This window comes from Chiloscyllium punctatum, chromosome 5 (assembly GCF_047496795.1).
Source record: "Chiloscyllium punctatum isolate Juve2018m chromosome 5, sChiPun1.3, whole genome shotgun sequence".
NCBI lineage: Eukaryota > Metazoa > Chordata > Chondrichthyes > Orectolobiformes > Hemiscylliidae > Chiloscyllium > Chiloscyllium punctatum.
Genome location: NC_092743.1, coordinates 130,572,927 through 130,600,911, shown reverse-complemented (window position 1 = coordinate 130,600,911; position 27,985 = coordinate 130,572,927). Strand labels below are relative to the sequence as shown.

At 39.0% G+C, this 27,985-nt stretch overlaps 1 protein-coding gene across 14 annotated transcripts in view; it reads left to right on the top strand.

The window, feature by feature from the left end:
• The window catches only part of LOC140477439 (uncharacterized), a 520,360-nt gene extending 495,590 nt beyond the window's left edge, over window positions 1-24,770 (top strand). For 9 of the 14 annotated variants that reach the window (XM_072571352.1, XM_072571350.1, XM_072571351.1 and 6 more), the window contains one exon: window positions 11,762-12,923. In XM_072571352.1, the coding sequence (XP_072427453.1) occupies window positions 11,762-12,226 (465 nt within the window). In that variant the 3' untranslated portion in view covers window positions 12,227-12,923. Of the gene's footprint in view, window positions 1-11,761; window positions 12,924-23,103 lie in introns of those variants that run through there. The other 5 variants (XM_072571359.1, XM_072571356.1, XR_011960730.1 and 2 more) reach the window with 4 other exon arrangements.
• The last annotated feature ends 3,215 nt before the right edge of the window (window positions 24,771-27,985 follow it).

Genomic DNA, 27,985 nt, shown 5'->3' with positions numbered 1-27,985 from the left:
TTTCAAGTTTGATGGAGAATTCAGTCATATTGTATTCACTACTACCTAGGAGTGTCTGAAATGAAAAGTCAAATTGCACTCAAACATAAATGCTGTTTCTTCCCTCTTAGATGCTATTAAACCTGCAGAGGTTCACCCGAACTTCCTGTTTTTACTCTATGTCTGGCATAACCCACCCTCTGATTAGTTCTAGAACATTCTACTTGAGGAAACTATCTGAAAAGCATTCTATGCGCTCCTCACCCAGGCTACCAATCTGATTTTTCCAGTTTATATGATTATTACTGCCCCTTTACCACAAGCCCCCAATGTTTTTTTTCTTGTATACTTATGTTATGGCTCATGTTCAGGCGCTCATGACTTTTTTCCCCCTGTCGTATCTCCTCTCCAACCAAACTGAAGAAACATTTTGATCTCCTAAATCAAGATAATCTCTAACTATTGCACGTTTGCCTGCCTTTATTAACAGTGCTACTCCACCATCTTTATCTAGCTTCGTATTCTTCTGAAGTATTATATACCCTCAAAATTCAGTATCCAATCCATGCTGTCACACAGCCAGGACTATGTGATAGCTATCAGATCATTTTTATTTGCTTCAATATATGCTACCAATTTGTTTACTTTACTATGAATGCTGTGTGCTTCAGATATACCTTTAGTTCTGAATATTTATTACTTTAATTAATCTATTTTTGACTTTGCATTCTTAAAATTAATCTCTCTGCCTCTTCCTGCCATTTCCTGCTATTTTGTCCTCCTGCCACAAATCTACTCCTGGACTGGCTACATCTGTCAAAGCTTGATCCCTCTTCCCCGTTGTTTAATTTAAAGACCTCTCCTATTTTCAGTTGTACAGTCACAGAACAGGTTAAATGCAGACCATCACAACTCTACTGATACCGATATCTTCCACACCAGTCTTTGAGACAATATATTTACTGTGACTGTGTTCAGTAGCGTCTGCTGTTTGACACGTGGCTTACCTCATGTTTTTCAATTTGGTACCTACCTCCTCATTTTATCTAAGTATCTGGCTTTAATCCGCACAGGAAAGCACTTTGAAATTGTTCGATAATTATAAAATTGCAACTCCAAAATTAAAGCATTTTCTGACCTCTTAGCTGCTCCTCTTATGGTCACACCCTGACATTCTTTACAGATGGAATCGAACTGCCCTATCCTAAGGAGTGTGATGGGACCCTTCTTAATGCACTGGAATGTCTTAAACTCTGCCTCCAATTTAAATTTTTTAGTGTTGGAATTCCTATAGTTTCAGACAATTACTGCAGATGTGTTTGCCCTGGATAGCTTTCAGATCCAGAGTCTCCCACATGCTTCAACTGCAGCACAATGCCTGTTTACCCATTGTCAATATGCAAAATATAATTCATTAATTTAAATAGTTAAATAAACCTTGTTGGTAATTTTAAGCATAATTTTACTGTATCTATTAAATGTTGACAAAGTTAAAAATCACATAACACCAGGTTATAGTCCAACAGGTTTATTCCAAGTCCACCCCAGTCCAACATCAGCACCTCTGAATCATTATTAAGTGTTGATGTAGCTTATAACTGAAGTTTATATATAACTCATCAACTCAAACTGAGCACATGCACTGGCTTCCAGCAGCTGAGTGGTGTGCTCCAGAAGATTAGAGTTCATTTCTTTCCCAAAGTCCCACACAAACCACCTCCCAATTCAGCAATCACTCCACCATGGTTGGCCATGCCTTCACTTTCTACAATGCCCGCCCTAAACCTCTCTGCCTGTCTCCTCATTTCTTTCCTTTAACTCACTCCGTAAGACATGCTGCTTTGATGAAGTTTTAAATCATTTGTCCCAATATCTACTCATGTTGCTCAGTGAAACACTTTGTTCATAATTGTCCCCTGGACTACCTTGGGATGTTTTATTATCCTAAGGTGCTGTTCAGAGCATTGTGTGGGTAATGACTCCCACTCCATCAAATACATTCTGCTGCATAGCCATATTCAAGCCCAGAGAGGAAAAGAGCTATAGACTACTGACCTCAGAAGACTGTGTAACCTAACTGATGCTTCAACACTAGATACAAGTTCTGGGGGTGGGTCCACAGCTGCTGACTTCCACAATTGCTGTCCACGTTGGCAGGTTCCTCCGATAGTGTTTGAGGAAGGAGATTGTCCACTTTGCCACTGTAGCCTGGAGAAAAGCATAAAGGGACAGTGATCCATAGGGTTGCCTGAAGTCTTCTATTTTCAATTGGACTATGGGTTTCCTTTAAGAATTCCCAGGTAGGCAGTTAACAGTAAGTACAGCAAGAGAAAAGCAAATCCTAGAAATACAGCAGCATCCAGCAGCAGTGGAGAGATAAACAGTTCGTCTTTCAATTCTAGTGTAACTATTTCAGGCATATCAGTCTCAAAACATTATCTCTGTTCTTCTCTCTCAATAGATGTTGTGAAACCTGATGAGTTTCTCCAGCATATTCTGGTTTACTTTCAGATTTCCAGCATCTGCAGTTTTTTGCTTTTGCACCAGTAGATGCAAGGCTGGCAGGCAGCAGTAGAAGTAAGGCTGATAACCTTTTAAATATGGGCCAGACCTTGCTGCAGTACCACCTAACAGCACCTCATATCCTATTTCCATGCTGTCATTGAATGGCCCCAGCACCTCACCACTGCTAATTTGTTGTTCACCAGAAGAGCACATGTGACCAGCTACTCCCCACCTAGATGGTCCTAACTTCAAGACCCACAGTCAAGCCACAAAATTCAACCCACTACAACTCAAATATGCTGTGGTGGTTTTTGAAGAGTTAAGGCTTATGAAAGGTTTATTTGAGTGCTCCAAACTGCTCTAAGTGCATTAATTCACAAAACTACACATCTGTTTTGTTTTTCCCTCTGTATTTAACACATCCAATAACAATAAAGAAAAATGATACTGCAACTAAACGCTTTTGTTTGACATTACAATTTTAAGTGCTTCTCCATTCAATCTAACAAGGAGGTAATTTTTAATTCTATTTTAGACCCCAAGCATTTACATTTAGCCCTCATGTTTCATTCTGTGGGAAGGTCTGTCTTTCTCTGAAGGCTACAGAACTGTAAGCCTGAGAGAGTAGCTATTCTATAAAAATTAGTGAAGAGAATTCATCAGATTGTTGAGACTTTAAGCAGTGAAGGATGCAAGTTGTGAAATATTCAGATCATAGGTCATCTCAGAATTATTTGATATCTATTGATGAAGTCATTTCTTAATCAAAAGAATGAGACAATACAGGCATTGATTCAAGCTTTAGATTCTTAAAATAATCAATTGAGTCACCCCAACAGACATCCCACAGTCTTTGCAACTTTGCTTCCAAAGTCTCAGTTTAAATACTAATAAATTGTCCTATTTATGAAATTGTACATTCAGTTTGCACGTGTGCTTATTACAGAATTAGATTTACTAGTGAACATATCCAGATTGGCATTCATTTTCAGATTCTTCATCATTAAAACAAATATTAAAAATAGTTTTTGAGTTCTGTAGTCCCGTTACTATTTTAAAGATAGCCTTGTACTGAAGAGTGTTTGTCATGTTAATTGTACAGCCATGTTTTCACTCCCCTAGACTAAAGTTATCAAGATAACAATCATCCATTCTTAATGAGTTCTCTGCATAACAGTCATTGCAAATTAGAACTCAACTCAAAATCATAATAAAATTATTACTTGACTGCATTTACTGCTTTAATCTTATGCCTTAAATGCAGGAATGCTTCAACATATTTTATAACATTTTTCTGACCATTTTAAGATTTAAATCATCTGCGAGCATGGAGTGCAAATAGTTTGTTTAGTCAAATGAACTGTCAAGGCTGAAAGGTCATGATGCTGACAAAGCACACTCGTGCAAATTTGAGTACTGAAAATTTTCTTTGCTAAAGGCAAGTGTAAAGGTGCAAAAGTCAAAGTTATTACTTGTTTCCTTCCTAAGGCCTCATTGCCAATATGAATATGAATATTAAGATGTTTCATCTAAGCATTGAAGCATTTTTCTAGATATTAATTAGTTGTATAAACAAAGTTATAAGGATGTCCTTGCATTTTGCTTGATTTAAAAACCATTAAATAAAAATCTATTAAAGATTTACTCTGTAACTAAATTTACATTTCATAAGCAGTTCTACAAACTACCTTTCTTTCTTTTGGAACTTGTTAATTTGTCTGTTCCTAAAATGAAGTGAGAGGACAAAGTAAGTGCCTGCAGCTCTTGGCTGTTTCACTGTTGGAAATAAACAAAGTACAATCATTCATTTGGAAAAGGTGAATTTAAATATTTTTTAAAATAACTATTGAAATTTATAGACATTGTATTTATAACTTTATGTTTAAAATACCTTTTGAATCTGTGAATTTTGCAGGTTTTAGAACAGGTATGTTTTTGACAAAGAAAGTTCATAATGTTCTATAAGATATGTGAAAATATTAAATTTAAATCTAATAATCTAGTTCCACTATTTCACAACTGGTTTGGAAAATAAGGAGGAATTGATTGAAGTGTACTCAGTTGCTTTGTGTTTCTCCAAGTGATGGAAATTTCCTCAAACCTTGGAACATATGTATCCCCAGATACCATCTACTGGATTTTAAATTTATTACAATATTTAAATAACAAACATAGCAATAAAAAAGTAAAATACTGTATGTTAGTTCTCTAGGGTATTAACTACATTTGGAAATGAACCAAAAACTATGTAACATTAGTGAATAAAACATGGCAGATTCAGGAACTCTAGCTGTTTGTGTAACCTGCATTGCCCTCAATAATACAACGGTGGATAAGCTAACTGTGCAAACAAAATGCATTATTATATAGCACACACTGTTTGCCGTACTCAAAAAATGGCATTTTATTGAATATGCTTTATTAACAAGTCAGACTCTTTTTGCCCATGCAACTAGGATGTTGGCAATTTTGGGAACTATGTAGTATAATTTGCACTATTGATATGTGCAGTGATGTCAGGGAAGTTTTTCCAAATGTGCCATTCTTGACCCCTGCTTCCGGTGCAAACCTATTTGCGACAACAGTTTCTTTTCTTTCCAGTTTTTCTATTGTTACGAGGGGTCACCACTGTGCTGGTTGATCACTTTGGTGTCAACCATCACTAGAATTTATCAGTTGGTTTTATAACAGATGCCCATCTTGCCACTAATATTCTCCATTTATTTGGTGTTGGAAATCATAACATGGAAAGTCTCCAATATCTTTTGCCTTCCATTGATGTTTTGGAAAGAATTACAGGCCAGCAAATAACTTGTTACAAATGCAAGTTGCATGATGATGACTTGAACCCTGATCCTCTGACTCAAAAGCAGGGATGCTCCTGCTTTTCAAGCAGTACCAGTTGTGATTTAAGTTTCCAGTGCCAGGCAGGGGGAATGTCTGCAATCACACTGGAGGATGCTTTTCAGTAGTGAACCCTGTTCTCAGGTCACAATGCTTCCAAGATTGGCAGGCTGTAAAAAAGAATTTTAGTCAAAAAGGGACCAGTCATGGGGTCCAAACTTTCATATCCAACTCTACTGTCATGTACATAAAACTGGTTGAGAGCAAAACATTGACAGGGACATTTCTCCACTTTATATTTCACATGTAAATGATTCACATTACTTTGGTCTTATTTTATTGACCATCACTATTTATTGAAACTAGCTTAGCCAGAGACTTAAATGTACTGAGATGCCTTGTTGTTGCAACATACTGATCTTTAGAGGAGAGTTAGGGACTTTTCCTTTGCTTCATCTACAAAAATATTGTGCTTTTTATTGTATGTCCATGTTAGTCTCCGGTGTTGTGCTCAATAGTCCATGGGACATTGTTCAACTTGCAACTCAGTCGGCCCTCCCCCTATGCTTCGTAATGATCAATGTCCAAAATCAGTCTCAGTAGGGCTAATTGAAATATTGTTGGTATGCTGACTTTGTCCTTTATGCCCCTAATTTTCTTACCTTGACTTCCACCAATCCCTTTTCCCACCACATCCGAGACATGGGGCCTTTTCCACTTCATTCCTCTGTGCCCTGACTCACGGTCTCTCATTCCCTGGGTCCATCATCCACTCAATAACACATTACAACCCTTTCGCCACCACTGACTCACACTTGGGTTTCCACACAGAATGCCATTCTCCCACTCCCCTCCTTTGTGCTATAGAATTAGACAAGAAAAATGACCTTAAATATAACTACTCAAAGCAGTTACTTGGCACTTTAACTACTTACACAAAATGTACCATACACCTCTGCCAGTATCTTGAAGGTAGGACATAATTTTTAAAAATTTTCCAATATTTGGCACATAAAAATGAACTTACAGACATGAATGTGCAAAAGGATGGTGTGAGGCTGAATACACTGCAAACATGCTGCTGATGTTATCTCTGCATCTTAGCTTACTGCCAGGAACTCAAAATTTCATATTTAACTAAATTGAGCATGTTCTTGTAGACTTCATAAAATCTACCCCTCTAATATGTGTAAAATTGGCATGGTAAATGCTCAGAATACTTTCCTGTTTGTATGGAAGTTGTTTCCCGTTCATGTCAATAACTCCATTAACAGCCAGGTTTATTCTGTTTTCAAGTCGGCAATGGTTCCTTTTCTGCTGTGTCTGACAACACACTCAATTTGCCACACATGAAATGGAACCAAATTGTATGAGCCAGACAACAACAAGTTTTTTAATGTAGCAGACCAACCCCATGTCCTTTTAAAAAAAAAGGGAAAAGGCATTAACTAATAGAAGAAAATCCAAAGGGGTGACTGTAAAGAAGATTGAAAACCCTGACCACAGGAGCCTAATGGCACAGGCAGGAGATGCAACACAGTGGAGGAGTTTAAGAAATGTTCAGACTCATCAAAGTTATGCCACTAATACTGGAGTGTAGACAGACCATAATACAGTCAGAGAATCGAGGATGTACACTGGTACGCAAGATAGACAAACTTGTAGAGATAAGCGAGAATGTAGATCTTGAAACAGAATGTTTCACTATCTGAGCATAGTGGAGATTAGGAAGCAGGCGTCAGATCTTTATCTAAAATGTAAGTCAGTTATATCCTTCCTGAGGTGCAGTATTTAAAACTGCAGGGGATAGCTGCATAGTGGTTATGTTACTTGACTCATTTTCAGAGGCCTGGGTTAGTGATCCCAAGACACTAGTTCAAATTCCACCACTGCAACTAGGGAATTTGATTCCTTTAATAAATAGATCTGCAACAAATAAATCAGCAATTAGGAAAACAGTATCACTAATGATAACTATGTATCTTATCAGATTGTCATAAAGACACATCTGGCTCACTAATATCCTTTCGACCTTTAAGCGGCATTTGGAGAGGTACATGGATGGGTGCTTAATCTAGGTTAGAAGTTCGGCACAACATCATGGGCCGAAGGGCCTGTTCTGTGCTGTATTGTTCTATGTTCTATGTTCTATGTAAATCTTCCATCCTTCCATCTCTGATTGATAAGCCAGTCCAGATGCTGAGCAACATGGTTCCCTATGAGGTGGCCTAGCGAACTACTTAATTAAGGGAATATAGAGATAGACAATAAGTTATGGCCACTCCAGTGACACATGAAACCTGATAAAGGAACAGCGCTCCGAAAGCTATTGCTTCCAAGTAAACCAGGTTAGAGTCCAACAGGTTTATTTTAACTTTGATCACCCCAGTGCAACACCAGTTCCTCACATCATAAAAAACATCCAGATCGTGTCAGATCAAAACTCAGTAAACTGAAGAATAATTACTGAAACATTTGTTCTTCAGTCCTATGAAATAAATAACAATATCCCAGTTGCAACTTGAATTACTTTTGTAAAGGTCTAATAGATTTCAATAATTTGTCTATGGTTAGTTCGGCTATATTTTTAGTTTAGATTACCTACAGTGTGGAAACAGGCCCTTCGACCCAACATGTCGACACCAACCCTCCGAAGAGAAACCCACCCCTACCCCTATAATCCACCTAACCCTATGGGCAATTTAGTATGGTCAATTCACCTAGCCTGCACATCTTTGGACTATGGGAGGAAACCGGAGCATGTTTCTTCAATACGAATTGGCTTTAACTTTATTGAAGAATTTAGACCATTGTTTCTGGAACACGAACTTTCCCTCCCTATATTGGCTATAATGCGTGTCTGGCCCCAGTGGTTTAAATGGCGTGGCTATTGCACAATTTTCTTATAACACAAGGTTGCAAAAGAATGGAACTTGCAAGTTATATCAGAACAGACTGTACTTGGATAATCAAACCTTTGTTCCTGTACAGTTCCTGATTTCTCAGCTTTTAGAAAATACTCCCAATTTATATCTCAGTGCCTATCATGAACAAACTCATATTTGGTCACATAGAACTCAGTTTTTCTTTTTTTCATCCAAGCTCCATTGCATGTATAATTAAGTCAGTTCATAGTGGCTTCAGTTTTCTGTTAGTACAGAACAGATCTTTTAGTTCATCTCCAGTGTCAATGAAGAACAGGATTTCCTCCATCTTTTCAGACAGGACCATCAACAGTTCCCTACAAAACTTTCTACATGACCTGCTTCCATCTGTCCCACTAATTTTCCTTAAATTTGGATGCAGAATTTTTGCTGGATGTCAAACAGAACAGCTTCAGTCTTTCCAGTATTAGATTGGAGAAGGCTGACTGAACTGTTCAATAGATAACCATGAGAATGAGATGGCAACAGTGTGATAAGTTTTTCTTCTTGTTAGGTTGATTTGCCAACATAAATGTAGCTTTTTATGCTCAAAAGAGTTAATACATATTGCATCAGTTTTTTCAATGTTATGTTTGACCAAAGTAAAAATATCCTATAAAATTTAAAGTGAATTTGGTTAATTTTTTTAGATTCGATTTGATTAGATTACTTACAGTGTGGAAACAGGCCCTTCGGCCCAACAAGTCCACACTGACCCACCAAAGCGCAACCCACCCAGACCCATTCCCCTACATTTACCCCTTCCCCTAACACTACGGGCAATTTTTACTTACCAACAATGTTTTAAGTGCCTTATAGAATGTACAAAGATACAAATTAGGAGCAGCAGTGAACTATCCAATTCTTCTAGACTTTCCTGTCATTTAATTTGTGACCTCAATTCCTTGTATCTGCATATCCCTGATAACCACTGACTCCAATTTCAATAAAAGTCAAGTCAAAATCAATCAACAAATTAGCCACCTCTGCCCTAAAAGTATTCAATGGCTATGCTTCCACTGCTGTATGGGAAAAAGAGGTACAAACATTCAGGAGCCTCTGAGAGAGAAAAGAAAACTCCTCTTCATTTCTGCGTTAAATGCATGACCCCCCTGGACACTTGCAGCAGACATAGACACCCAGCTCACAGATTGGAAGAGGCTGCATCTCAGGTTTTTCACCTGCTGTCTTAGTAATCGTTCTCCCCGTGTCTGCGTGGGTTTCCTCCGGGTGCTCCGGTTTCCTCCCACAGTCCAAAGACGTGCAGGTCAGGTGAATTGCCCGTAGTGTTAGGTAAGGGGTAGATGTAGATGTAGGGGTCTGGATGGGTTACACTTTGGCGGGGCGGTGTGGACTTGTTGGGCCGAAGGGCCTGTTTCCACACTGTAAGTAATCTAATCTAATCTAATGCCTTACCGGTTTACCACAGTGGGAACCCTGCTAACTGCAGTAAGGCTGGTTTCCCACAATGCCAAGGTGGTAAGGTGGTTAGCTGGTTTCCCACAATGCCAAGGCGGTAAGGCAGTTAGCTGGTTTTCCACAATGCCAAGGCAGTAAGGCAGTTAGCTGGTTTCCCACAATGCCAAGGTGGTAAAGCGGTTAGCTGGTTTCCCACAATGCCAAGGCGGTAAGGCAGTTAGCTGGTTTCCCACAATGCCAAGGCGGTAAGGCAGTTAGCTGGTTTCCCACAATGCCAAGGTGGTAAAGCGGTTAGCTGGTTTCCCACAATACCAAGGTGGTAAGGCAGTTAGCTGGTTTCCCAGAATGCCAAGGTGGTAAGGCAGTTGGCTGGTTTCCCACAATGCCAAGGTGGTTATAGTGTGGGTGAAGTTATGAATGAGAGAGTCCTGATTGAAAAGTGGTTGAATGTAATGAAAGAGCTGAGATGATTGAAATTGATAAAATGTTATCTGGTTTGTGTGTCTGATATTCAAGTTAGGAGCTGATCAGCAACTAGCATTTGTGGCCTTGTCTCATGCAAACCTTTGGTGAGCAGCTCTGTGATTTGTATGTTCTCCAGGTTGTGATGAAAGGTCAGTGAGTTAGTGGGTGCTTGAGCTACTGAATAGTTTAACTTCTTTTCTGTTTTAAATGTGAGTCCTGTCAGATGAGACAGAGGCAGTTACATTATAATGCAAGTAGCACAACATGGGTGGGTGCAGTGAATTGATAGACACTGACTGTGCATGAGGCAATGTGATGAAGATGCCTGACATCCAGTAATGTATGTGACAATCCTGTGCAATTGCTCACTCATAGCGGAATGAAGCATGAGTAGACAATACCACTTGCACCAGTGGACTACAAGAGATCATTTGTTCTCCTGCAGCACTGCATCTAGTCAGTCTTCTGGGTACCATAGAGACTGACTACCACAGTCATCTCCATCCAGACCATCTTAGAGAGTTGGAGTAGCCTCTAGTTCATGTACCCTGGAAAGAGGATCTCCTTTCATATACAGACCTATCTAGGAAGCCACCGGTAATCCATGGCACTGCTTTTTACCAGCTCTGTATATGGTGAGGGGTGGGTTGAAATGATAAGCAAGGTTGGTTGATCATACTGGGTTGCAAAGAGTGAGGTGCTGCCCAGATACCTTTTAAAAATCCTGCCCAGAGGTTGGTATCTGGGAGGTCCAAAGTGGGCCAAATTTCAGCTTATTACTGAAATTCAGTGTTTTCTCCATACATGTAATAAGCTTTACATAATGTGGAAAGCATGAGCTGGTCCCAACTGGAGGTTGGTCGACTTTTCAAGTTCACCCCCACACTTATCCTCAGAAATGAAAGTTCTGCTCCGTATACCCTCATCACAACTTACAGTTCTACCTATCCTTGTATTATTAGAAAACTTAACATTCACTCCTTCCATCTGACTCATTGATATAACCTGTAGTAATTAAAGCTTCAAAACTCAAAACCTCACAGGTTGCATGGATAGAGGCCTGGTTGGATAATACATTACTTCCTACACGGTAAGCTCTTACTTCGATGTGGCACTTTGTCAAATGCCTCCTGAAAATTTAAGTACAGCCCATCCACCGATTCCCTTTTATCTGCACTGCCTTTATTTCCTCAAAGAACTGTAATGAATTCATCAAACATGATTTCCCTTTCACTAAATCATTTTGATTGCCTCATTTTATTAAGAAAATATAATTACCATGCTATAACCTCCTAAATAATAGAATTTAGCATTCTCCCATGACACAAGTTAGATTAACTAGCTGGCTTCCTGCTTTTTATTTCCCCCTTCTTCAACAGAGGATTCTCATTCACTATTTTCAGAACCATTCTGAATTAATAAATTATGTCAAATCAAATGCATCAACTTGCAATGCCTCTTTTCACTGTGAACTATGTTGTTATATACTGGTATTTGTGTTCAAATATTATGTTTATTTATTTTTGTTTCTTGAGCGAACATAAGTATACGTAAGGGGTTTTAATTCTTGTGAATGAACCAAAATAAAACAAAATCAATTTACTTTCTTTATTGAATTGGAACAGCTAAACACACTCAGTAAAGTAAACCTAAAACTGAAACAAGAGTTGGAAAAAGAGCAAATTCGCTGTCATCAACTTGAACTGCAGTCAGAAGCCTTCACACAGACCATCTGTTCTCTGAGGAGCCAACTGAAGGAGCAACAATACCTGGACCATCCACCAAGCCAGCAAGTATCTTTACCTGAAGGGACTATACTTTCTGATCCAGCAAAACTTTTAAACGGTTCCCAAGAACTTGAACAAAAGCCGAATAGAGTTTTTTCAATGGAGAGTGTAGAAGATTTAACCAGAGAGGATCTTGAAAAATCAGTGAATACTGATCCAATGATACCAGACAAATCTTACTGGATCCAACAAGTTGGAGAGCTTTCGGCTCAGCTACAAGAGAGCACTGAATACTGGACAGACAAAATGAATGAACTAACCAAGCAAATTGAGCATGTTATTTCAAGTTCCACCAAGAAATAATGATTTCTGAATTATTGAATTCAACATACATTTGAGAAAATAATAGCAATTAGATACTTCCTTGAATAGGAGGTTTTTATATTCATAACAAGCTGTTAATAGGAAAAAGCTAATGCTGGTGCCTTATAATAACTATTAGTAATGTAAAATTTGCAAGAAATATTTAGTGATTACAGAGTTAGAACAGAATGTCTGTAAGGAAAACAAAATAATGATTAAGTTGATAAATAACTGCATATATACTATTGAAAAAAGGAAGCCAAAGAAATATTAGAAATAATCAAAACTAGTCATTTTGGAACTAATAGTATTAGTACAAAAAACACTTTGATTTATTTTTTTTTCTGAACGGCTTCCATTTTTATGACTTCTCTATGTCATGTGCAGGTAAAATGTGGAAGCGGTTTGATCAGACTGTTAGTTTTGTTTCTGCTTATCCACTGATTGTCATGACAGCTGATTCAACATCTTAGCAACAGCCCTGACAGCTAAAGGATAATGGGTCTTCTTTCAATAGAGGACTCTGCATACTTAAGCAACAGTGAATATGTAAGGTCTTGTCCAAACCATGACAGTCTGCTATTAAATTTATGTTGTGTTGATAAGATGACAATATCTCTTTCTTTGAAAACTCTTCTTAAAGGATATGATTGAAAAAGAATCTAATGATTTGATGAGTAAAATACATTTAACATTCCTTTGTTTGATCTCTTGATTACAGCTGGTATGATTCTATTTCAAAGAGAATGGAACATCTGGAAATAGCATATTAGTGTCAAGCCAAATGGTCAAAATTTTATTTGCAGAACAATGAACAATGTGGGAGATTATCCAGATTGAGCGGTTTTCAAAGCCATTCTTGTACAACGTCAAAAATGGTGCATATAAATTATGTTTTTTAAATTGTCAGCTCACTGAGCATTACCCTAAAATACAGAAAGAAATTGTGCTCATGAAGGATTCAATCACAGTCACGCTGCAAATGCAGTTTGAAACTTTTTTTTAAAATGTATTCACGAGATGTGAACATTGCTGCCTAGGTCAATATTTTGTTCATCTCTCGTTGATACTGAGAAGCTAATGGTGAGCCTCTTCCTGAAACCACTGCAGTCGATGTGGTGTAGATACTCATAGTCTTGTTAAGGGGGGAGTTCCAGGATTTTATTCCAGCAACAGTGGCGTAGCAGTGATAATGTTCCAAACCAAGGTGATGTGGGACTTGGAGAACCGACAGCATAGTTTTGGAGTTTAATCTAGGTTGATTTTCATTTGCTGTAACATAGATTCTGAGCAATTGATTGAAACACAGACTCATCCCAACCCTCTCAAAATTGATCATCTTTTTATTATTAATTCCCAATTTAGCAGCTGGACCTCTGTGACTGATTCACAGAGAAGCTGGAAATGGATTCACACCCATTCTTTATTTTTGAGTTCTCAGTCTGTGCTTGATCTGCACAGATAGACACTCAATAGAGGCCAGGGTCTTGCTGAAAGAAAGGGGTAAACATTGTTCCCAAACAAATCCAAGAATTTAGTTTCAAAGTGGAAGTGAAGTAGGTCTAAAAAGACATTGACTATTTCTTGACCTGAAAATAATGCAATAAAAGATAGGTACAGATATGTTTAAATAAAAACTATTCAAAACTCAATCTTATAGACAAATGTCTGTACTATAACATTTTTGAAAAGTATTTCTTCCATGGACAAATCACAGGATTCAACACCATGATTTTTAAAAAATGTTTACTTCACTTTATGCACGCAGTAGGTATCATTTTATTGCTGGTCATTTATATGCAACAATATCTTAACAGTTTTAAGTACTTATACCTTTTGGAATTGTTAGCAGCCTTTAAATTAAAATATAATTTCCTGTACCAATTCAACTCATTGATATATTTATTAAACTCTTACCCAGTGTTATAAAAACAGACTATTACTACTAAAAATTGTTAGGACCATCACAATGTCAGGTAATGTAGCAGAATGAATCATTTTGTGACTGAATCACATTGTTACTAACCAGCAATGGTCTTTTTGATATATTTGATAAGTAAGACAAATCATTTTTAGGGAGTTAACCGTAAATAGCAGCGAAGTTTTATTTATTTCCATCCCTTACTGAGGTAGACCAAATTATGTTCCCCAAACTTTGGTTTTTGGATTCCACGTTTTGAAATAAACCCACAGCAAAATCGTTAATGATGAAATCAAAGATAGGTTTCATTAATAAACATTCAAATTTCAGGGAAATTGCTTCATTACTCCACACATACAAGCACTCAGGAAATTAAGGAAGACAGGACAGGAAAAGGGGATAGGTTATGCATTGCAGGTTTTGGTAAATTCAGAGGTATTAAAATCAGTTCAAGTGAGTTAGAACTTCCAGGAGGTCAATATTCAATAATAGTTTGCTTACTGAGCTGGGCTCAAACATTTCCTTTTTGCAGGCAATACAGGCTTCTTTCCAGCCAGCAACTTGGAGACAGAGAAGGAGAGTCCTCGGCAAACTGCCAACTCCGTCTGGAGTCTGCTCTCTCTCTCTCTCTCTCGAGGTCAAACAGCAACTGAATTAGAATCCCAAAGTTATATATATTTAAGCAATTCCACAAGCTCAGGGTTCAGTGATGTGTCCTTCTGGTGTTGAGGAACCAACTCAGTGAACTAATTGGCAGGTTGTCAAGCTAACAGCGTAGTTCCTTTCTCCCCATTGGGGTTTCTGTTGCAAAGTGAGTAGTTAAATGTAAAAGCGTAAGTGTCCATTTTAATATTGTGGATCTTCAGGTGTTGCTTTGTCCAGAGCTGGCTGGAGGCAGATGGCTCATCTCCAAGACTGTATCTGCTGTAGCCTGAATGTCTATACGATGCAGAGGGTTCAGAAGCTTCTGTCAATACAATCATATGATCAGCCTCAGCTATTTTATGTCTTCAGTAAGGTTGTTTAATTTTAAAAGAAACAATATTTAAACAAAGAAATATTAAGTTTTTTTGGGAAATTCTCTGCATCTCATTTGGCCATGACAAATTGAAGGATACTATATGAAACATGCTACAATATGCTGCCAACCTACACTTTACATAACCACAGTTCCTTTCAGGACTTGGCGATAAATTCTACACCCGGGTTCATGTCGAGATTTATTTCTGTAATGATTCTCAATTATCGGTCAGCAGGAAATGATTCTCTGTATTGGTATTTTATTATAATTTTTTTAAAGGCAAATCAATTTCCCAGAGCAATACACACAGAAAGCATATTGGCTTAAACAGAAGTATGAATATGGGAGAATCATCCAGGTTCCGAATGCTGTTGGCATTGGCAAGAAAGGTGGGAAAATCAAGTGAGATTGTCACTGAGAGTTCTCGACATTGGATGATGAACAGCAAGACAATATTCTCACCACTGACTAGCAAGTAGCCAGTTTTCATGCATTACAGTATTGTTAAGTTCATTTCCCCTCATTAATTTGCAGTTCCCCATTCTCCCAACTATTGAATAAAAACTACTCATCAACAATTCCCAACATGAAAGTCATTTTGGTTACCTAGCAACTACAGATTGCCACTTGCACCTTTTGCCATCCATCTTGAATAGCAGACATAAACTTCTCTGCTCACACTTCATGCGCAAAAACTACATACATCCCCCCACCCACAGATGTTGGCATACGACAACTACCAGCCTCACCACATCAACAAAATAGTCAAAGTCTAAAGAAAGTCGTATTCAGTTAGCCCAAAGGAGACCTCCTTCAGTCAGAGGGTCCTGGTACAGTAAATCAAGGGAGCATTCATTATTAGTCCAGGGGCTTAGACACAATCCATTAGCTGGTTGGGGTGATCAGGCTCAGGAGGAGTACATCACTACTGTAAACTTCAAGACTTTAATAACTGCTCAGGGATTGAAAGAATCATCAATAACTCGTTTTGGAATAAATGATTTCCTGGGAGGAAAGAGACGAGGGGAAACTATTATAAACGAATTAAAAGCAGCATTGCTAGTCATTCCTAGGAGGAATGAGTCAAAGCAAAATAAGCAGCTGTTTCCTGGGAGAGAGGAGGTAACAACACTTTGATAATCTGCTGCTTTGTGATGAATGGGCAATGAAGATTGTCTGCAGAAGGAATGCCTGAGGTAAAGGGGTTAATTGCAGAAAAGTTGCATTCTGAATAGACAGTTCATGCTGAATGCAATAAGCAACAGGGAAGCTACATCTGATAAGAAGGAAAGTTACAGACTTGTGGATGAACAGCTCTGAAGGATCATCGATCAGGTCACATCAGAAACTTCATGAGACAAGAAATCCTATGAGAATTCAACTTCAGGATTCTTCAGTAGCAGAACCTTTGAAGAGTAAAGTAGCACAAGTATAGAAGACTGACATCCAGAGGCAGACACTGTGGGTTGGAAGCATAGCTAAATTCCACCACTAACCAGGTAATAGTCAAATTGAGTTGTGAGGCTTAACTTGCTGACTTCTCAGGTCTTATTTTGGCTGCTACATGCAATAAAGTTCAAGCAATTGTTTCATTATCTGATTGCTTGCAAAATTTCGTAATAGGTAGCTGAACTAAAGGTAGCTTGTCAGAAAGAACACACAGCACTACAGTCTGGGGAGTGGGCTACAGTCAGATCTCTAGGTCAGGTGAAACAGGTCAGTTGAGAATCTGCACACAGTTCAGTCAGGGCTCCAATCAAACATCAGTTGGAATTGTCCAGCCAAGTTGTTCCGAGAAGTGTGGGACCATTGTCAATCTTGGGGGCACCCCACCCCCCCCCCCCCCCCCCCACCAGCCAATGGAGTGCATCCAAGCCCCTGGATTGATAATGAATGCTCCTTTTTACTTACTGTTCTGGGATCCCCTGACTGAAGGCAGTCTCCTTTGGGCTAAATGAATACAAATCTCTTTAGTCTTTGACCATTTTGTTGATGTGATGAGGCTGGTAGTTGTCGTATGCCAACATCTGTGAGCGGGAGTTGCATGTAGTTTATATGGAGTGTGAGTAGAGAAGTTTATGTCTGCTATTCAAGATGGGGCATTATCAATGGTCTTTGCAGTGTTAGATAAGTGGGAGGACCCAGTTCTGGAGGTAGAAGGTAGCATGCTGGAATGCAGAATAGACAATAATAGTGAAAGGGTGATGCTCTATGTATAAGGGAAAGAGACAATGTTGCATCAGAGGTCATAGGTGACAAGGACGTCATAGGCTGCCACCATCCCCCCCCCCCCCCCCCCCCCCCTCGGCCTCAATGGGGAATCAGTGCAACATGATGGTGGGCATGATAAATCTGAGGTGGTATTCTTGACAGATGAAGTTGTAAGTCATATTGGTGGGTGGAAAAGTTTAGAAGTGCAATACTGATGGGCTCAACAGAACATAGGGCTGGAAGGTATGATCAATAGTGCTATCAAGCAGCATCTGCTTAGCAATAACCTGATCACTGATGCCCAGTTTGGGTTCTGCCAGGGTCACTCAACTCCTGATCTCATTACAGCCTTGGCTAAACCATGGACAAAAGAGCTGAATTCCAGAGGTGAAGTGAGAGTGACAGCCATTAATATCAAGGTTGCCTTCAACGAGTGTGATATCAAGGAGCCCTAGCAAAACTGGAATCTTTAGAATTAGAATCCTTACAGTGTGGAAACAGGCCTTTTGGCCCAACAAGTCCACATTGAACCTTCGAAGTGTAACCCCCCAGACCCATTCCCCTACCCTATATTTACCCCTGACTAATGCACCTACCCTACACATCCCTGAACACTGTGGGCAATTTAGCGTGGCCAATTCAACTAACCTGTACATCTTTGGATATTGGAAGAAAACTGGAGCACCCAGAGGAAACCCACGCAGACATGGAGAGAATGTGCAGACTCCCCACAGGCGCCCGAGGCTGGAATTGAGCCCACTGCTAACCACTGAGCTACCGTGCACCCCCTTTAGGACTCTTTGGGTATCAAAGGCAAACTCTCCACTGGTTGGAGTTTCACCTGGCACATTGGAAGATGGTCATGGTTGTTGAAGGTCAGTCATTTCAGCTCCCAGACATCTCTGCAAGAGTAGCTCAGGGTAGTGTCCTCAGCCCAACCATCTTCAGCTGCTTCATCAATTCCCTTCCTTCTATCATAAGGTCAGAAGTGGGGATGCTCGCTGTTGATTGCACAATGTTTGACATGACTCTTCAGTTACTGAAACATCAAGACCTGGATAATAACCAGGCTTGGGTTGACAAGTAACAACATGCCACACAAATTCCAGGCTATGACCATCTCCAGTAAGAGACAATCTAACTACCACCCCTTGACATTCAGTGATATTATAATCACTGAATTTCCCCACTATCAACATCCAGGGGATAACCAGAAACTCAGTTGGACTCACCACAATGGTTACAAGAGCAGGTCAGAGGCAAGGAATACTGCAGTGAATAGCTCACCTTCTAACTCTCCAAAGCCTATCCATCATCTACAAGACATAAGTCAGGACTGTGATCGAATACTCCCCACTTGCCTGAGTGCAGCTGCATTGTACTGTGGACTACAGATATTTAAGAAGACAGCTCACCACCACCTTCTCAAGGGCAACTAGGTTCAGGCCATGAAGACGGGCAGTAAAATACTGGCCAGCCATTAATGCCATGTCCTATGACTGAATAACAAACAAGTAGCACCAATGGTGGGAGGCCTGAATTACAACATGAAACTTACAATGACTGCTTCCAGTATAAATGTAAACATAGAAATTAATATTGGGAAAAGCTGGCAGGAAATAATTGTAGATATAAGATTTTTGATTTGTCACATTGTCATGGAAATATATAATTAATAAATGTAAACTATCTGATTTTGAAAATGTTTCACCTGTGATTTGTGAATACATGATCCCAGTACACAGCATTACCTACTGGGTGATTGTATCAAGAAGTCATGAAAATTTGACCTATAGTTTTATATTATAAAACATTATGTTATGTTATCCAGTAATAGTTTTGCTTTGAAACTAAGTGCACAGAAATTACAACATAGAAACATGCTTTACATATGCCTCCTCCCAAATCTATTTTTTTTCAATACCACATCAATAAGTCTTTCTATTGCTCTTTGCTTTATGAACATATTTGGTTTCCACTTAAATACATCTATACTATTTGTCTCAACCGCTTCATGGTCACAACTTCCACATGCTCAACTCGAAACACATGTTCAACTCTGTAATTTTTTTTGTGTGTGTAGAAGTTAATCTGTAAAATATTTTTTATTTGCTTATGAAAATGTGGGCATCACTGACCAGGCCAACATTTCTTGCCCAACCATAATTGGTCCATTGAAGGCAATTGTGAGCTGCCTTCTAGAACTGCTGCTATCTTTGGAATGTGGGTCCACCTGTAGTATTTTTAGGTATTATTTAATATATTAAAAGTCTCAGTCCTGTGAGCCAATTTTGACCATGATAGTTTTGACAATTTAAGCAAAATACATTGGAACTCCTCAACGTATTGGTTAAGCCATTATATAGATCCTTAAACAAATCTTTGGTACAACAGTTTTGTGACAGCTTAATGCCATTATGTAGAACTAATCTTTGCTGGAACTTTGATCTTAATGCATATTTTTTGGCTCATAGGTGCAGAAAATTCTGTTTAGTCTGACTGTTTAATCCGAAAATCCCTGGCAAAATTTTATGTCCATTTAAAGTGTGGGCAACAATTTCACAAATATTATCTGACTTCCATTATATTTGAATTGATTACTCGATTGCCATGATATAGACATTTATAAAGTGTGTGTCAGTAGCTAAATGTCAGTTATCTAACGCTATTGCTCAGTTATGAATTGTTGAGAATTACATCTTGTAGTCTTGTAATTATTTGGACAGTAGTACATTTCTGTATACCTTAGTAAAATTGTAGAGTGTGATAGGGTTACATAGGTTTTTGGGAATTTTGGGAGACCTCGGAGTAATTTTGCTTATATTTGGGCAAGTTTAATCCTGTTAGGAAGAAACAAGAATCTACCAATACTGTAAAATTAGCATTATTTTGACTGTTCAGACACAGTTGCATTAGGTAGCACAAATTTAGCAAGATTGGAATTCCTTGATGCTGTAACTAACAAACTCACCAGAAAACGTGCAAGCATTACCAATAAACAAATTCCTGCAACAGCTGTTTTTATTCTAAACATGCATTGTTTTTGTGTGTCTTGTTAGAGCATCATATTAAAATACTGGGAAAAAAATGAAAAATAATAAACATGTTTTGTGAAATGATGCATACTTACCTTTTATTGATGTGGTAACTTTCTAAATAAGAAGCTTATTTAAGCAAACACAAACATGGAATTGTACACTATAGTTGTACCAAAATTAAGGGTAGACATTATGTATAGTTTACCAAAAAGGCTGGATTATTCTGAATATTATAATATGATTATATATAACAATTTATATTATATATAATGAATTATATTTTAATATAAATTTATAGGAAAAAGTTCAAATATTTACTTTTCCAATTGTTGGACTTTGTTTAAATAATTTCACATAAACATTTGTGTAATGATTTTCATGACTACCTGCCATGTCAAAGCACTTTAAAACCAATGATGTGTTTTTGTTGCGTAGTCACAGTTATAATATGGCAATCACAACAGCCATTTATGGCATAGCAAATTTCCCCAGAGAGCAATGCAATCTGTTTCGCTGATGTTGTTTAAAGCTTAAATATTGGCCAGAACTCCAGGGATCACAAAGTTCTTCTTTGAAATAGTATCGTGGGATATTGAACAGGCCGATGAAAGTAAATTTTAAAGCTTCAACTGAAAAACTGATCTCCTCTGACAGTGCAGCACTTACTCAGCACTGCACTGAGCCTTGACATTTATGCAAAAGTCTTAGAAAGGAAAAATCTTGAATTTAAAGGATAGTGCTGGCACACAGGAAAATCTGATTATGGGTTGCTAAATTCTAAATATGTAACTTACCATTAGACCATAAGACATCGGAGCAGAAGTTAGACAATTAAGCCCATCATGTCTTCTCTGCCATTCAATCATGGCTGATAGGTTTTTCAATCCCATTTTCCCTTTTACCCAGTAATTTTTGATCTCCTTGGTAATCAAGAATGTGTCTCTGTTTAAAATGACCTGGCCTCCACAGCTTTCTTGTGGCAATGAATTCCACAGATTTACCACCCTCTAAAGGGCCTCCCCTTCACTATAAGGCCTCATCTCTGCTGCCAATGGAAACATCGTCCCAACATCCAGGCCATTCGATATTCTGTTAGTCTCAATCAGATCATCCCCTCATCCTTCTAAATTCCATCGAGTGTAGTCCCAGAGTCCTGAAATGTTCCTTATATGTTAGGCCTTTCATTTCTGAGATCATTCTCGTGAACCACCTCTGGAACTGCTTACGGGCTCTCGTGTTCAAAATGTTTATTTGGAAGTACTAGCTTTCACAGCGCCTGATGAAGGAGCAGTGTTCTGAAAGTGAGTACCTCCAAATAACACTGTTGGACTATAATGTGGTGTTGTGTGATTTTAACTTTGTCCACCCCAGTCCAATACCAGCACCTAAGGCTCTTGTGTAATGTTCTTGCAATTCTCCATTTGTTACTTTAAAGATGAATTATATTGCTTTTCTGTACTAAAAATGAAGTTTGAAAAGAAAATACTTTAAGATAATATAACTTGGTTGAATTAGTTTTTGACGAACATTAAAATGTATCAATATATACCTCTGGGCACAATAGAACAATAGTCTTGAAAATTGGCTGTCAGCAAAGCAAATTATGCCCGATACAAAAATAGCAAGGTGAATCACATTTTATCTTGCCTATCAATGTTTATCATGTACTGTGAGGACTTATTACTATGCCATGCCTGTCCATCAGAAATGGAAGTTGAAAAACTGCGATAATATCTCATTTACATGGATGAATACTGTGAATTCATGTATAGATATCAACCAAACTCTGTTTTGATTTCAAAACCATCTACAAAAATCAAACACTCAATTCTGTGATGCAGATGACAACAATTCCTCTTCATCTCTTTGGTAATAACCATAGCAACTACAAAGAAAGAAAGTTTAAAGCCTGATCAGATTAATTATCAGATATAATTATTATGGAATGATACAACAACAAGACAATAACTATAGAAACAGAGCTTATCCTGGTGTGGTACTAACATTTGTTTAACCGTACAATCTTGAATTTAGTTGTCAGTTATTTTTAATGAGATATGGGCATTGGTGGAAAGGTTAGCATTTGTTGCTTATCCCTAATTACCCTTGAACTGAATAACTTACTTGGCCATTTCATAGCGGGGGGGGGGCTATAGAATTGAACACATAGATTTGGATCTGGAGCCACATGTCCACCAGACCAGGTCATGGATATTTACAGTAATCAACAGTAGTTTCATGACACTATTACTGAGACCAGCTTTCAGGTCCAGAGTTTGTATTTACAATTTATTGAATTCAAGTTGCACCAGCTACCATGGTTGGACTTAAACCTGTATCTCCAATGGGTCGCCTGCGCTTTCAACATGTCACTGCAAAAAGGTTAGAATCTGTTATAACAGATGTAATAGCAGAGAATTTAGACGTATAAAATATAATGAACAGAGTCAGCATGGCTTCATGACAGGATTCCTATGTCTGACAAATTTATTAGAATTCTTTGAGGAGGTAAAAAAGGATTGATAAAGGGAATTCCATAGATGTAATGTATTTGGATTTCAAAACTGCATTAGTCAAGATATTGCAAAATGTAGAGTCATCATGAAAGCCCTGAATGGGCTGGAATAGTCAAACCGCAAGGTTAAAGAAATACTCAGTTGTTCTTTTTTAATTGATTTCCTGACAGATCCGAGGGGGTTCTCCACTTTCAAAGTTGCCCCAGTAGGAGCTTGAAGAGGGTGCAGAACTTGGATCCCAACCCAATGTCACTTTTAGAAGATTTAACCACCCCTCACTATGTTTGTCTGGCAGCTGAGGCCATTACTTTTGCTCCACATCTTTGTAAGTGGTGAATTTGCTTCAAGATGGAGAGTCTGATGTTGGCCTTCCTGTTTTGAAAGCCTACCTATTGTCCTAAATGGATGGCAAGCACGACCAAGCAAAATTGATGTTGGGTGATTGTTAGTCAAGTTCAAAAACATGATGATGCTACATGGATCCATGGTAATTCTCATTATTGAGCTAGAATATGTATCATTTTGCGCCTTCTTCACAAGTGCATTTAAAACTCATTGCTTGGGTGGAATTCATTATTTTGCTTTCTGTTCAGTAGATACAAAGCGAATTTGTATTTTGATTTGTTTGTCAATACTTACCTCCAGTTATGTCTCCTTCAGGAAATTGTTCTATAAAATGTTCCCTGTTTATTTTTTCTATAATTTGTCCATGAGTCCAAACTTGAGAATGCGCCCTCAGACAAAGATGGAGGTTGCAAACATGGTTAAAAAAAAAGACACTTACAAATTCTGAATCTGAATGCATGTGGCAATCATAGGTGAATTGTTAACATACGTATAAATAAATACATGCAATCTGATAGCCATTAAAGAGAAATGTTTATGGAAGGTGACTGTGGCAGAGAACAAAATATTGAGGAGTATTGATATTTTGAATTGAAAGAAAACTAACAAAGGTCGTGGAGTAGCTTTGTTAATTAAGGATATCATTCCTACAGTAGTGAAAGACGACCATAGTTCGAAAGAGCAAGATGAAGAATCAATTTGATGTTTCCTGTGTAGGAAATAGGAACATCGGAACATCAGTAGACTATTCAGCACCTCGAACCTGTTCTAGCATTCAGTAAGATCACAGCTGGCCTACGGTCTATCTCCACATGTCTGCCTTGGACCCTTATCACTTGATACCCTTGCTTAATAAAAAATTGTCTATCCAGAATTGAATTAATGTTGACCACCATTTGAGGAATACAATTCCAAGCCTCCACTACCTTTTGCATGTTGAATTGCTTCCAAAATTTCTCCTGTAATTCTTAGACAATGCCTCCTGCTTCTAGAAACTTCAACCAGTGGAAATAGTTCATCTTTTTCTACCTTGTATTTCCCTGTTACTATCTTGAAGACCCTCAATTAGGTCACCCCTTAACCTTTAAATTTATAGAGAATAAAGGCCTGATTTATCTATCTCACCTCATAACTTAACCATTGAAGTTCAGGTAGATTTCCTTGTAAGCCTTTGCTGAACTCCCTCATTGGCAAAAACATCCATCCTAAGATGTGGTGCCCAGATTTGCTCACAGCAGTCTAAGTGTGGTGTAACTAAGGTTTTCTATAACTGCAACATAACATCGGCATTGCTACACTCCAGGCCTTTAGGTATAAAGGCCAACACTCCACTTGCCTTCTCGATTATTTGCTGTGCCTATTTGTGGTATTTTAAAGAGCTTTGCACCTGAATCCCCAAATCTCTTGACTGTGTGCCGTCTTAAAAAAAATCAATCCTTTTTCGGCCTTGCTTAAATAAAAATCCATCTGCCGCCTAATCTATTGATATCCTGTTATAATTTTATGCTGTCAACAATACTGTATACAATGCTGCCCAATTTTGTGTCATCAGCAAATTTTGAATACTTGACTTTTTTAAAATGCCATTACCACACTGTTAATAAATATTGTGATAAGAGATAACTTGTGAAAATAGCTGTAGGTTTCCAATTAGTAGTTAGACTATAGAACAAAGTGTATTGGAAGAAATCAGTGGGGCATGTAAGGAATTCCCTGCAATAATCACAGGTGACTTTAATCAGATTGTAAATAGTGCAGAAAGTTAGTTCATAGATCATCCATTGTGAAATTTCTTACAGCATACATTCTAGATCCAGCTAGGGAGGATTTATTCCAGATCTGGTATTGAGCAGTGCAATGAGATTAATCATCAATCATATGGTAAAGGAAACCATGGCATGATAGAATTCTACAATTTCTTTGCAAAGGAGAAATTTGGTCCTTCAATTACAATGATACAAAAGCAGAGCTTGCTAAAGTGGATTGGAAAAGTAGATTAAAACATATGGCAGTAAAGATGCAGTAGCAGACTTTTAATTAAATATTTAGTTTTCTGCAAAGAATTATTTTAGTGAAGAAGGAAGATTCTTTGCAAAGAATGCATCTTCTGTGGTAAAGTATGGAAGTTAATGTTGCTATCAAATTGAATGGAAACTGTACATTTATTCAAAGGTTATAGCAGGCGAGGAGGTGGGTCAGATTTTAAAGACCAGAAAAGAATGTCGTTAAAAAGAAGAAAGTAGACTATGGGTGAAAACTAGCTCATAAAGTTAAAGAAAATAAGTAATTCTACAACTACTGAAGTGAGAAAAGATTAACTAAGTATTGGTCCTCTAAAGAGTGTAGGCAGAAGTGGGTACTGTAAATGCTTAAGATTAGAGTCATTCCTGATAAAGGGCTTTTGCCCAAAATGCCAATTTTCCTGCTCCTTGGATGCTGTCTGACCTGCTGTGCTTTTCCAGCACCATTCTAATGAGTGTGTCTGGGAAATTGATGATGGAAAACCAGGAAGTGGTGATGGTGTTGAAGAGATATTTTGTGCTGAAAATGTGTTGCTGGAAAAGCGCCGCAGGTCAGGCAGCAACCAAGGAGCAGGAGAATCGACGTTTCGGGCATAAGCCTCCCTTCCCCTCCTGGATGTCTCCACCTCCATCAATGGTGATCGACTCAACACTGACATTTTCCACAAACCCGCTGACTCCCACTGCTCCCTGGATTCCTCCCACCCCGCCTCCTGCAAAAATGCTATGCCTTATTCCCAATTCCTGAAGAAGGGCTTATGCCCGAAACGTCAATTCTCCTGCTCCTTGGATGCTGCCTGACCTGCTGCACTTTTCCAGCAACACATTTTTCAGCTTAAGTTCACCTGGACTACCTCAGACACCTCCCTTCCCCTCCTGGATGTCTCCATCTCCATCAATGGTGATCGACTCAACACTGACATTTTCTACAAACCCGCTGACTCCCACAGCTACTTGGATTCCTCCCACCCTGCCTCCTGCAAAAATGCTATCCCTTATTCCCAATTCCTCTGCCTCCATCACATCTGCTCCCAGGAAGTTTCAGAGAAAGAGAAATGATATAATCAACACATAGAAGGTCCTGAGAGGACTAGCATGGTGGATCCTGAGAAGATGTTTCCTCTTGTATGAGAGAATAAAACTAGGAGGTGCAGATCAAGAATAAGAGATCTGGGTTTTAAGACAGAGATGACAGTAAAAACTCACATGAGGAGTTCAGGCAACATTTCTTGCAAGGTCCAGATTTGACCAGGATGGTTAGCAAATCAAATGTGAACAGAACTTAGTTTTCATGAAAGCTTGACTAGAAGGTAGTTAAAGGGTGACACGGTGGCTCAGTGGTTAGCTCTGCTACCTCACAGTACCAGGGACCTGGGTTCAATTCCTGCCTTGGGCAACTCTCTGTGTGGAGTTTGCACATTCTCCCCATGTCTGCGTGGGTTTCCTCCAGGTGCTCCAGTTTCCTCCCACAGTCCAAAAATGTGCAGGTTAGGTGAATTGGCCATGCTAAATTGCCTGTAGTGTTAGGTGCATTAGTCGGGGGGAATGGGTCTGGGTGGGTTGCTCTACAGAGGGTCGGTGTGGACTAGTTGGGCATAACTTCAAGGGCCTGTACTGTACTATACTTTTCTATGTTCTACCACCTCACCTTTTGCTTTGGAACCTTATAGGCTTCAGGATTCAATATCAAGTTTAACAATTTCTGAACCTGAACAACACTGCCCCCACCTCCGACTCTCTTTGTTTGTTAACCTCCCCGCACACCCCAGCTCCTGTTTTATATGCATTGCTCCCAACACAGCTAACCCATTTACACCTTCTTGTTCACACTATTCACTGCATTTTGCTCTGCTGGTTTATGACCAACAATCTCTTTGTTTGAAAACAACAAGTTTATGGGCGGCACGGTGGCACAGTGGTTAGCACTGCTGCCTCACAGCGCCTGAGATCCGGGTTCAATTCCCGCCTCAGGTGACTGACTGTGTGGAGTTTGCACGTTCTCCCCGTGTCTGCGTGGGTTTCCTCCGGGTGCTCTGGTTTCCTCCCACAGTCCAAAGATGTGCAGGGCCAGGTGAATTGGCCATGCTAAATTGCCCATAGTGTTAGGTAAGGGGTAAATGTAGATGTAGGGGTATGGGTGGGTTACGCTTCGGCGGGGCGGTGTGGACTTGTTGGGCCGAAGGGCCTGTTTCCACACTGTAAGTAATCTAATCTAATCTAATCTAAAAAAAGTACTGGAGATCACGGGGGGGGGTAGACAGCAGCTGTGGAGAGAGAACAAGCTAACGTTTCGAGTCTAGACACTTTTCACCAGAGCTGAAGTGAAGTGTGGAGGGGACAGGATTTATGCAATAGCTTGGTTGGGTTGGGGTAGGGTGGGGTGCTGGGGGCAATGGGTGTAGGGTGTCAGTGAACAAAAGATGTGGATAGTTCAAGTTAAGTGATTGGAATGTGAGAATGGCAGAACAACGTTGTGTTTTGTGCCAGACTTGAAAGGACAGTAACTGGGTTGGTGGGAGGGGAGGACACGATAACAAGCTAAATGAAAAGGGAAGAATTGCTCAAAGTATAAAGGTGTTGAACTCAATATGATGTCCAGAAGGCTGTAAAGTGCCTAGTGTGACAATGCGATGTTGATCCTCCAGTTTGTGCTGTGATTCACTGGAACACTGCAGTCTGCCGAGGA